Source organism: Protopterus annectens, chromosome 2.part0 (assembly GCF_019279795.1).
Source record: "Protopterus annectens isolate FY-2018-M chromosome 2.part0, PAN1.0, whole genome shotgun sequence".
NCBI classification, from domain to species: domain Eukaryota; kingdom Metazoa; phylum Chordata; order Ceratodontiformes; family Protopteridae; genus Protopterus; species Protopterus annectens.
In genome coordinates, this window is record NC_056728.1 from 1,007,471,999 (window position 1) to 1,007,484,729 (window position 12,731).

A 12,731-nucleotide genomic window follows, 5' to 3' on the forward strand; every position below is an offset into this window, starting at 1 on the left:
GATAGGAGGTAGAAGTTACTTGTCTTTTCCAGGTAGTCTTAGTTAGGGAGTGAACGTTTTGGGGAGACGCCGAGGGCAGAAGTTGGATCAGTCAGGTGTAGGTGAGCAGCTATTGCTCATTGAAATGAGCAGTGACAGACTAGTACATGGAGAAAGTCATCTATTTTTAAAAAGAGCTGATGATTGGGATGACAGGCAGAGAACATTAAAAAGAGAGTCAGTTTGCCAGATTTATTGCTTGTGGCAGGGTATCATGTCATGCAACAGGCAGCCCTAGTTTTAATGGCATCCATTACTACAGAGATCTTCAAATGGATGAATGAGTTGTGACTGTAGGTCTGCATAGTGTGTGCAATTCTTTCAGTGACCCCTTCTGAAGCCAGCAGCCACTTGGGGACTGGAGGAGGCAGGTGTGAAGGAGTGGCGCTTTGCCTTGCTCACACCTGGAAAGTGAGAGCTTTTTCGCCTGAGGTTTAATGTTTGCCTTGCGATGTGGGTGATCTCATGGCATATATCTACTACTTGTAGGTATATATGATGCTGCTGGCTTCTGCTCTGTGAACCACCATACTTTCCTGCTCCACCACTGGTAACCTGCATGCCTGGAGGGAGGGAATAGTACCAGGTGCACAGAAGTAAAAATAGACCAGTATGAGGAGCTTCTGAGCAGTCAGTGGTCAGAGGGCACACAGAGGAGGCCAAAAACAAACAAAAAAAAATCACAGTGCTGAACTTAAGGCTGAGGTGGTTTCATGATTAATATAGTGTTTGTGTTTTGAGATGCCAGTCTGTCAAAATGTCTATAAGTTCACAATGACAATTCAGTATGAAGAAAAAGAAATTGTATTTCAGGTCAGTGCCATGAAATCTGTGCCCATACATAGATACATCATTTTGGGTTTATTCAAGGGTACTGACAAGTTCAGAAATGTTTAAGTGGATGTTCAAGGCTTAGCTGTAGAAAACACCCCTAAATTAGGAACGCAAATGTGTGCATCAGTGAGAGAACTAATGCCCATCACCAGCCCACTATGCTTAGAGCGTTTTAGGTAGTATTGAGCAGAGTGACCACTGGAAGCAGCTCCATGTGAGTATGAGGTTAAGACAGAAAAGTAAATCTGTTGTGCTAACAGATTTTGTGTATGCTCACAGTCAAAGGTTCTTTACTGAACAGTTTAAGCTACCATGTGTCAACTGTTTATTCAATTTCAGCTGTGTAGAAAGAAGTAAATGAAAAACTGAATGTAAAATTCCTATGGCAGCACCAGCCTCATAATGAAAAGGGCTGTAAGTAGTGTATAGACATTATTCTTTACTTAATTCAGTCTTGTTCAGTTTGAAACAGAAGCATTCACTTTCTAAAACTAAATGGATACAGTCATGTTAAACTAATGTACTGCATGACTGCCAGGCTGTTCTGACTGAATGTATTAAACAAAATGCGATGTAATTCTTACTGTGTCAACCTAGATGATGATGGTCTTCTAACGCAGACACACACACACACACACACCATAAAAACTTTCAGAGAACACATTTTCTTCTAAAGAAATGTACAACGACCATGTATGTTTTCGGTTTGGATCTGTTGATTTGCATGTGATAACTAAATGCTTCTTTGCTGTAGTAAATCTTCCTTTTTTCCTCTCTTGGTGTTCTCTGCTGTACTGTCCCTTTGAATTCCTGCTAGACTCTGCGTCCCTGCTGTCTCTCGCGCACTCTTGGATGCTCTGCTCATTACGCCTGTTGCTACTGTTCCCCCTGTGCAGTGTAAACGACCTAAAAGGAGGTCTGAAGGTGCTGTCTCTGTACACAAGACCAAGAGGTATGAAAGGACACACACAGTTCACTGTTTGCAACGTCCCAGATGTGGGGACACTTGTAGTAGTAATTTGGTCTTGTTGACTGTTGTAATAAATCATGTTTATTTTTAAAACTTTTGAGGTCTTCTCTGTGAGGTGGGGAATTAGTGCTTATTGAAAGGATGTTCACATTCACTCAACAGTAATTTATTACATCATAGATCTGAAGTGGTTGTTTTCTGTAAACCTTTTTATTAACCAATCTAGGCAGTGCCTACTTTTAGTCAGCTGTTATTTTAGCATATCCTTGTATTTGTAAATATATTTGCTCATTTGTTATGTGATTGTATTCACCTGGGCTGTGCCAACAAGTGGTCCGTTGAGATGGGCGCACTACCGCGGTAAACAAATATAAATAGATAAATAAGAACCTGATTTCTGATGCTTACATCAACACAGAAATTAGTGGTGCATGCATCTTATTCAGTTACCGTTCTTTATTAATCTTTATCGCCTGTGTTTCACAGTGAATGTTATCTGCCATGCACATACCATACAAGTGTGTGTGTATGTGTGTTAAATGCACACACAGACCCATACAAGTTATTGCTACAGTTACAGAATATTTCATTTTGCAAGAACCTGTCTGTTGCAGGCAGCTGTGCATGTCTGCATGGTACTGGGCTACAGATTCAAGACAGTAGTTTGAATAGAAGAGGACTAAATGCAAATTGACTGAAAATCTACTACAATAATAAAAGAACACTTACTCCCCCATCCTACTGTTATATTTGCACCCTACACCAAGGTCATATAGCCTTGGAAAAGGAGAGGAGCATTTGGTTTTGCACAGGCACCAATATCTTTTCCTTTACTGAAAGACTGTGCTACACCAAACACAGAATAAACAAGGAAGGTTGTATGAGAGAGTGGTCATAGACGTCTACAGAAGGTTGTTGGAGGACTGGGGTTGCTGCACTGCAAATGTCTGCATTTTTTTTTTTTACATCGTGGTCCATTTTCACTCAAATAATTTTCAGTAATTTGGTTTCAGTTAAATGACATTCAGTCTTCTGGCTTTCAGACTGCTGTCATGAATCTATATCTTGCATCATGCCAGCCCTTAATCATAAGCGAACTATGGAGCCACTTTTTGTTCCAAACTGGGAACCTGGGCATATAAAAAAACAACAGATGAACAAAAGCCTGTTACAGTGCACACAGACAGTGACTAATTTTAACAACACTTTATTAAATTTTAAAAGTTGAAATTAGGCATATGAAAACATTTAAGACCAGATACAAGTTATATGATGATTTAATAGAGAAGTTTTAGCCACGTTATAGAGAAAATAAAGGTGAGTTAGTATAATACAAACAACTGCGAGGGAGTAAGTGAAGAGGGGAAGAGTAAGGAGGTATAAGGTGTGAATAGGTATTTGTTCACATTTAGAGATATAGTTTATACTGGTGTTGAGGAAGAACAGAGTCAGCTTTTGGCTAGGAAGTCTTTCAGAATAGTTTTGAAGGATGGGAGGGGTGATATTGACTTCAGGTAGCGAGTTCCAGGCCTTAGCAACATGATATGAGTACAGACAATGACCAGCAGATTTGATTGGTTTGTGGACAGACAGGAGTTTGTGGTCATTGTATTGTATTGTATTGTCATTGACCAACTGGGAATGTAGTTGTGTTGAACGTTATTTAGCACTGGAGAAGGTGATGGATGCTGGATAATTGTATAGGTGGTAGGAAGCTGTGTATATGTTAGTTGATGGGGTAGGTCTAACCAATTTAGGCTTTTTATTGCCCACACAGTGGTGAGTTCTAAATGGGGTATTTGCCTCAAATTTAGCAACTTTGTTTAAGCATTTTTCAAGTTTTGATTTTTGTGATGGATGAAGGTTACTAAGGATGGGAGCACCATATAGAAGTGTGGAAGAGATAAGTAGTAGCAAATGTAGCTTTAGTTGTGTCGTTGAGAAAGTTTTTGGCTCTGTAAAGCATCCCTGGGTTTTGATTTTTTTCTTATGCAGTTTTGCATATGTAGGTTGAATTTAAGATTATCGTCCCTAATAATTTGCTATGATAAATGACTTCAGTGGTTGTATTTTAAAGAGAGAGAGGACTTCAAAATTTTGTGTTTTCATGGGAGAGAGATTTTAGGGAAAAAAGTATTTTTTAGGATTGAGCATCATTTGAGAGTTACAAAGCTATGTTTTAGTTGCTGTTAAAGCTTCCTGAGTAATTCTTTGGAAGTGTGCCACATTTTCAGATGTGCAAATGAGTGTACAGTCATCTGCATACTATTTTAGGGAGGCCTGTAGTGTGGAGTGTGCGGGTGAGAATGTTGAGGAAGGGACCAAGGATAGAGCCTTGTTGTGTACCAGTGGCGACTTGGAGGACTGGAGAGAGGGTGGAATGTCAATTTACTCGAAGCCCGAGTGATTAAACAGAGCCAACTGTGAGTAAATCCTGATATACCCACACACAGGAATTGATTGTTGCTATTATACAATAACATTATTTAGGAAAGATACCTTTCTTAAATGTATTTGTATAACAGTACTTCAGTCTTACCTTGGTGTTGCTGTTTTCTTTATTTCATTAAAAAAAATCAAGGTTTTAATGGGGACAGCACAGAAATACAAAGTAATCAAGTTTGTTTCTCTTTAGTTTTGCAGAATGTATGTGATTTTTCTCATATTTTGCTGTGTCCCCCAATGTATACCAACAGAAAGCCTGTCCGCTCAGTGGTACTTCAGCAAACAGATTATTTTGTACTGGTGTATGCTCGATTTACAACTGGCACACTGGTTGGGCTGTCCAATCAGCATGCACGTTTTTGGAATACGAATGACCAGTTATTGCATAATATAAGTAAGTTGACAGCAGTGTAGTTTTACAGTTGATAATTCTTAACTTGATGCCTTTGACTGTTAGAACATTAAGCATATCGTATAATGTATCCACTGGCATAGTTTGCAGTTTAATTGTATAAAAATAGTTAATTTTGCAAGATTAGTGTATCATTGGTTGGTCGCTGCACAACCATGGAGGCTGCTGACAGAGGAAGGAGTTGCTACTTCTGCTTTAGTGGCTGTGATTAAGGTGTCATTAGTACCAGCCTTGGAGAAATTAAAAAGTATGAACACTAAATTGTTACAGTTTATGTTAAAAAATGAATGAAATTAAAGAGGATGCATTGATTTAGGATCAACTGAACACGTGCAGTTAAAAAATAAAGCATTTAAGGAGATAAGTGATGGAGGTCTAGGTAAAATTTGCATTATTTCTGTTGGAAGTGGTTTCACTGGAGGATAAAGTTCAATGAAAAAATGTGTGTGTGTTTAATTGGAGACTGAGTAGAAGGAAGGTATGTATTGAGTAGTGTGTGTGTGTGTGTGTGTGTGTATGCACACACACACAATTTTTCTTGTAGCCCTATAAAGTGTCATTTCTTTTCCAGTCATTAGAGGTTTCATTCTCCTATTCCGCTGACTTTAGTAGACTTCATCTAGTGGTGTGTGTGTATTTTTATATATTTTATATATATATATATATATATATATATATATGTATACGTCTATAGATTTATATAAATATAAGCAAGTTTCAGTTGTCTTGTTTACAAGATGGGAGAAAACTAAATTAACCAAATAGCATGAAAGCTGTAAACCAGAAGTGAATGGATTAGAACTCAACCCCAGACCTGATCATGTGAGGCAGAATTGTAACCACTGAGCTGGTTTGCTGCTGGCCCACAACCATCCAGTCATATTTTTATACCTGCTTTAATAAAATTCAGGGTTATAGGGGATGTTGCCTGTCCCTGCAGGCAATGGCTGCAAAGCAGGAAGCAGATTTGAAAGTGATACCCCTGAATTACAGGGAGCATGTGTATATCCACACTGTCATGCACACAAGTGACTGTGTGTCACCACCAGTGAGATTAATAGCTTGTTTTTGAAATGTGAGATGAGACTAGTGACCTGTGCAGAAAGGCACAGAGACCTGGGATGATTTGGCAGACTTCACAGATAAGGCCTGCCCCTATGAATTAGATTAGTGGTCCAGGGAGTTGAGGCACATTGTTAACTGTGGTTCCACCATACCACCTGCTAAAGGAAAAGAGCTGCTAGGTAAGGCCAACTAGTGGCATGTTATACTTAAGGAGGCAGAAAATTATACTGGACTTGCTTTCTAAGTCTTAACTCCAAATAAAACTATTGGACTGAAGATTATAGTTAGAAATGAATTATACTGGAGAAGGCATTATTTTATATAGTCTGTATTGGTTAATTTGTTAAAAAAAGAATAACTGCAGCAACTAGGGTTGCCAGCTGTCCGGTTTTTGGCCGGACTGTCCAATTTTCTGACAAATTGTTCAGTTAGCAATTTCATTGAAAACCGGACACGTGAAGTCCCAGTTTTGCGCCATTTGTGTCATTATTTAATAGCTGTAATTCACCACATTTTCTCCAAATGTTACCAGCATTTGGAGGGATTAAGAGGGATAAAGCTAAAGTCTGAGTCAAAATCAGGGAGAGTGGAGAAGCATTCCCTTTCATACTTTTCAAGTAAGCCTTGCTTAGAGAGGTGAAAATGCCCCACCTTTACTTGTCAATTTGATTGTCACTCCTGTGAAGGTCGACTATAATTGGCCAGTATGCTAATACTCACTGTTTTGGGTTGAGTTAATTGGTTTCTTTCTAGCTGTGGTATGGGCGTCTTCTTCAAGTGACGCTGTGTTTGGTGTGAAAGTGTTACGTGTTTGTTTATATATTTTAGAATAAATACAAATTAGAAGGGGGAGGTGTATATTTTCTAGTTTAAGGAATGGGATGAAGCTTCACAAAACAAAATTGCTTGCTGATGACAGTGGTATCTTTTTGTGACGCAGTGCATGCATTGGCTATGTTATAGCTTGTGGACTAAAATAATTTTTTCATAGAAGGCAATTTGGATATAAATAAGGTATATTTAAAATACTTAAATGTGCTATTTTCCAAAGGATCTTACTAAGAGGTATTCCTCCCGTAGGGAGGAAAGTTATAAGTTATTGTTTTTCTCTTTTTGATAGGGGCTTTTTAGGCCTATTAGCTCATAAAGTGAAATTAATCATTAATGTCATGGGAATTGTGGGATGTATTATTGACCTTAAATGTTTTTAATTTAGCTTGTTATTGTTTGTCTTTCGTGGCCAATTGAAGAGATTTCGTCTTGTGTAGTCTGGGCATCTGTTTGGCTGGGTTTATTTATTGCTGCAGACTTTTGTGTATAAGTCAGTTGTTGGTGCAGGATATTATGGATATTATACGTATTTGCTGTCTTCTGGTGCTACGAGTGTGGATACTGAAAACCCCGTTTCATCAAAGCATTTGAGCACATTCTTTATTATTTTTTGTAACCTAAATCTTTCCTGGAATAAACCGTGAGGTTGGTAGGGTAGCTCACGTTTCTTTACTATCTTTGCAGTTGTCTGTTTAACGTTATAACTTGATGAACTTAGGGGGAAATTGCATTTAGGTGTGCACGGTTTTGTTCGGCTGATTTTAGTCAGGCTAAGAGAAAGATGGCATTATTGTTTTTAGTTCCGCATACATGGGTGGCAGTGGCTAAAAGAAAGCATGCATCTGAAGTTGTTAATCTTCTTCCTATTTATCACTGATGGGTTTGGCTCGGAACCGAGTTGGCCTTATACCAAGCTTGTGTGCACCAAAAACTCTCAAGCTAAGCTGCTACCCACAATGCCCTTTGCTCAGTTACCCCAGATCTCGTTTGCCGTGCAGCCATATAGCAGCGTTTCACCGAGCTCTCCAGCTAAGTGTTTTTTTCTTAAAAGATTTAATAGTTTGTAAAAGTTTTTTTCTTCCTTGTATCTACTGCTCTACCCACGGGTATTTCTCTCTTACCATTGTTGGTAATTTCTTGGTATGTCTAACTTTCTGCCTTTACAGTACCTTGTTACCATTGCTGGTATTTACTTTTTCTTTCCTCCATTTCCTCTTTCTCCTCTTTCTGTCCCTTGTGTGCGAGAATGTTTTTGGAATGTCTGAAAAGAAGGGAACTACGGGATTTAAACACTGCTCTTCCTGCAGTGGTAAACTGCTGAATAGTGACCTTCATGAGGAATGTGTTTACTGTTTGGGGGTTCCGCATTTGTCGGCGAAACCCCCTTGTGATATCTGTGCTAGTTTCAGTCAGCAGACGCTGAATGAACGTCATAACAAACTTTTTTAAAGGGCCTGCTTGCTTCACCTTTCTTGGAGGCCATTTCTGGGACGGAGGTCTCACCCCCTCCAGTTTTGGATAAGAAACATCCTCTATCGGACCCCTCTTCACCGGCAAGTGACAGAGATAAGGGTCATAAGCACAAGGCCCATAAGTCATCGTCTGAACACCGTTCTGCCTCCTCGGTGCCGACTACATTGGCTCCGAGCTCGGCTCCAATAAAGTTTACTGAGGTAGCCTCATCGGTGCCCACACCGGCACCAACATTTATGGCACCGCCTATGTCTTCAATACCGATCAGTATGACGTCTTTGATGCCAACAAGTATTACGTCTTCGATTCCGACCTGTATTTCCATTTTTTATCGGCACTGACTTTGTCCATTTCAATCCCATTATCGGTTCCAACAGCAGCTTTGGAACCGTTCCTATCGACCCCGTTATCAGTTCCGACAACGACGTCAGAACCGTTCCTATTGTTCATTCCTATACTGACTTCTGTTCTGAGCCCTTTCATGGCTCCTACCATACCATTATTACCTGTTGCAAAATTGGAATCATTGGTGCCATTCTGTGACACCACGGACCCGATACTCATCCAATATGGACCCTTTTGCCGGACAAGCCTGCAGCTCCTTTTTGGACCAGCCTGACTCCCCTTCAGGTGCATCGGTGAGATCCACCAGGAGCCTTTCCGAATTGGATGTGGTGCGACTTTTTGATCAGCTGCTGACTGCTAGGGGAATCTCAAATCCGCCTAGACCCCATGCCACTCTTGGCTTTGTGTCTATTTCTCCAGCAACCCCTACTTACTCTCCTCACTTGGATCATCTACCCAACTTTTAACAGAGGAATTCCTCCCTTGGTGCCAACAGCAACTTTGTCTGAGGTTCTGAGATCCCTTAGGGTGCAGGTTCCCCCGGAGCCCACCCTTCCACAATCTCATGCTTGGGGGGTTGAGCCCCCAGTCCTGGTGTCAGTTCCGTTGTTTTTTTCGGCCCTGACTTCGGAGCAGAGGGTGACTACTGCTCCGAGTTTGATTGGGGCTTCGTCCCTGGGGGCAGACCGTCTGGAGCGGGGTGTGACCCCGGTTCCAATTCAGTCTTCTTCGGTTCCAGGCTCACATTCCTCTTCGGGCGGGCCCGCTTTCTGGGTTATGGAGAGGGTACTTGCTGCCAGCAATCCTCTACAGTTGGTTATTCCCCCACTTCCCTCTGAGCCGCAGCTGTCAAAGTCCACCCCCCCATAACTCTGAGAGTGCAAGGCCCAGGAGACCCCTGTTCAGGGTATTTCACATTCCGAGTCTTCTTCGGATGTTCCCACCGAAAAACCCCCTTGGAAATGGTTGTGTAAGAGGATTCACACGGACTCCCCGGAGGAGTCACTCACAGAGGATATGGACTACGATGATGGGGAAGGGTCCCCACGGTTGCCCCCTGATGATGTCTCCTTCGGGGACATCATGGAAATCTTGAAACAGAGGGGTGACTGTAAGTCCTCAACCCCTTCCTCAGAGGAATCCGTATTCCTGCAGGCCTTTCGCTCTCGACCCTCTACTTCTTGGGTTGACGCCCCCCCCCCTGCCGATGAGCTGGTTAAGCTCATCATGCAACAGGCTTGGAAGAACCCTGACTCTGTTGAGGCCATTCCCAGAAGATCAGACAAAGTTCTCTCCCCTCCAGAGGATCAACCCCATTGGTCTAGAGGCTTGCCAGTGGACACTATGGTGGTGGCGGCTGCCACGAAAAAGGACCTTGCAGAAGAGAGTCCTGCTGTTCACCCGCTCAACAGAGAGTCCTAGGCAGTGGACAGGTTAGGGAAGCGAGTCTTTGCATCAGCTAACTTCGCAGTTAGGTCTCTGAACTTTATGGCACATTTTACAAGGCTCCAGAGAGATCTTATCTCCGAACTCTCCAGAACTCTCGTGGGTCAAGTATTGGATAGAGCACGAGATAAGGTTGCTTCCCAACTTGCCCCCCTAGAATCCATATCTAATTCATTAATGAGGTTGCTGTCACATGCAACCAAAGGAGCAGCTAGAGCCGCGGGTGCGGGCGTAGTCATGAGACGTCACGCCTGGATGCGTATCTGTGACCTTGCGGACTCCTTCAAGTCTTCCTTTCTAAATGCCCCTATCGAGCCCTCGGCTCTGTTTGGTGCAAAGTTCAAGGATATATTAGCCAGGTGCAAGCAAGACAGGAAGACCTTGTCTGCCATTGGCCTACATTTCTCCAGGCCTCAGCATTCATTCTCCAGGAACTAGAGGAGCGGAAAAAATGTGGCACAAAAAGTCTCAAGGTCCTTTCCGAGACAGACTTGGCAAGGACTCCTCTAGAGGCAGAGGGGGTGCCAATAATGGAAGATGCCCTTTTTGGGGCAGAGGGAGTCCCTGGAACCAGGGCTCCAGAGATTTCTTCTCAGGTAGACCATATTAGCGCTCCTGAGGCGCTGCCCGATTGCTTTCCTCTGGAAGCAGTCGGGGCACATTTCTCTCTGCACCAAGATGCCTGGCTGTCAATTACGAATGATCAGTGGGTGCAGAGAATCATTACAAGAGGCTGTTATAGTCCACTTATCTCCTATCCAAGACCTCCGAAATCCCTTCCCGATGTTCCACCCAGTCAGAGGGAGGAGGCAGCTTCTGAGATACGAAAGCTACTTCAAAAACGAGCCATCCAAAAGGTCTCCTCAGATCAGTGCGGATCAGGGTTCTACTCAAGTTTCTTTTTAGTGCCAAAGAAACAGGGGACTGGAGGTCCATTCTGGATCTCGGTCATCTAAAAAAATCAGTAGTTCAGACCAAGTTCCGCATGGTCACGTTTCAGGCCATCCTCCCCTATCTGCAGGAGGGTGTGTGGATGTGCTCTTTAGATCTCCGGGATACGTATTACCATATCAAGATGGACAAGCGTTTAAGGAGCCTTCTTTGCTTCTGGCTGGGAGCCAGTCACTACCAGTTCAGAGCCCTGCCTTTCGGTCTCTCGATGGCCCCCAGAGTGTTCACAAAATGTCTGGCAGTGGTAACAGCTCATCTGAGACTTCAGGAATTCCAGGTGTTTCCATATCTAGATGATTGGCTCCTCTCCACCCCCACCAAGCGTCTCCTGATCAGGGCTCTCTGCTACACCTTGGCTCTAGCAGAATCATTAGGCATCACCATGCACTGGAAGAAATCAAACCTCCATCCATCACAACAACTGGAATTCATAGGAGCAATATTCAACACGCAGTCAAGCCTAATTTCTCTTCTTGCCCACAGGCTTCAGAGACTCAGGGCACAAGTTCAGGTGATACTCTTCCAAAGCAAGGTGTCTGCAAGGGAGATTCTTCAAGCCTTAGGATCTATGGCCGCAGCCATGCCCATAATCCCCTTAGCCAGACTGCACATGAGATTGTTACAATGGCTCCTTCAGGCCCAGTGGATACCCAACCTTCATCCCCTGAACTCAAAGGTTCTCATCACCAACATTTGCAAACAAGATCTCCTCTGGTGGATGCATACAGATGAAAATCTTTGGTGTCGGCCCTACCAGGTTCCACAGCCCAATGCCACAGTGACCATGGATGCTTCCCTGATGGGGTGGGGGGGGGGGCACTTCGAGGGACAGTTGGTCCAAGGCACATGGTCCAATGTGGAGGTCAAGTTTGCATATCAATGTCCTGGAGTTAAGAGCGGTGCTGTTGGCATTGCAAGCTTTTCATCCGCTTCTTCCAACCCGGAACGATTGCTGTCCAGTCGGACAACATGTTGTGGTCTGGTACATAAACAAACAAGGAGGGACCAAGTCTTACCCCCTTTGACGCGAGGGTATGAGAATTTGGCAGTGGGCAATAGCTTCCAACCGCTTCCTGATCACAATGCACATCCCGGGGAGTTCCAATGTGATTGCGGACAGACTGAGCAGATGCATACTTCATCTGCACGAATGGTCTCTCAACCCGAGTGTGGCAACGAAAATTTTCAGTCGCTGGGGCCAGCCATGCTGTGACCTTTTCGCTTCCCCTTCAAATGCAAAATGCAGCAGCTAGTTTGCCCTCTTTCCCCCTCTCGGGGAGTCACCGAGAGATGCTCTAGTCCACGATTGGCCCACGGGTCTCCTTTATGCTTACCCTTCGATTCCACTGATTCCCCTCTTTCTGCGGAAGGTGATTTGGCTGGGAAGCAAAGTGATCCTCATTGCTCCATTTTGGCCTCATCAAGTGTGGTTTCCCTTCCTCTGACCTTATCTGTTATGACCTCCTTGGATCCTAGACACTCGTCAGGAACTAATTGCTCACCCACAAGGGCTGACTCCTCCAAATCTGCCCACCCTCAAGCTGACAGCTTGGTTTCTCCACTTCCGTTAGTTGCCAGGCAAGAAACCCTTTCTTCACCTGTTCGGGAGATTATTTTGGCTTCTCATAAACCATCCACCAGAAAACTTTACAGGGATAAATGGAAAAGATTTTCCATTTGGTCAAGTAATCAGGAGCTAGACCCATTCGCAGCCCCCGCGGCCACTATTCTTCATTACTTGGCTGAGCTGTTCGACAAAGGTGCCTCGGCTTCTACCATCCGAGTCCATCTAGCAGCTATTTCCAATTTCCATAAAGGGTCTGAAGGAGTACCACTCATCTCCACTCGTTTTTGCAAGACTTTTCCTAAGGGAATTTTTCACAGCAGGCCTCCCATTAGACAGCCAGTGGAGGCATGGAA

At 43.3% G+C, this 12,731-nt stretch overlaps 1 protein-coding gene across 13 annotated transcripts in view; it reads left to right on the plus strand.

The window, feature by feature from the left end:
* Positions 1–12,731, plus strand: part of LOC122793337 (PDZ and LIM domain protein 5-like) — a 2,364,325-nt gene that overhangs the window by 1,728,008 nt on the left and 623,586 nt on the right. For 12 of the 13 annotated variants that reach the window (XM_044061256.1, XM_044061255.1, XM_044061264.1 and 9 more), the window contains one exon: positions 1,691–1,825. The exons of the other annotated variant lie outside the window; for it this stretch is intronic. In XM_044061256.1, coding sequence (XP_043917191.1) covers positions 1,691–1,825 — 135 coding nt within the window. The remainder of the gene's footprint in view (positions 1–1,690; positions 1,826–12,731) is intronic. 13 annotated transcript variants of the gene reach the window in all.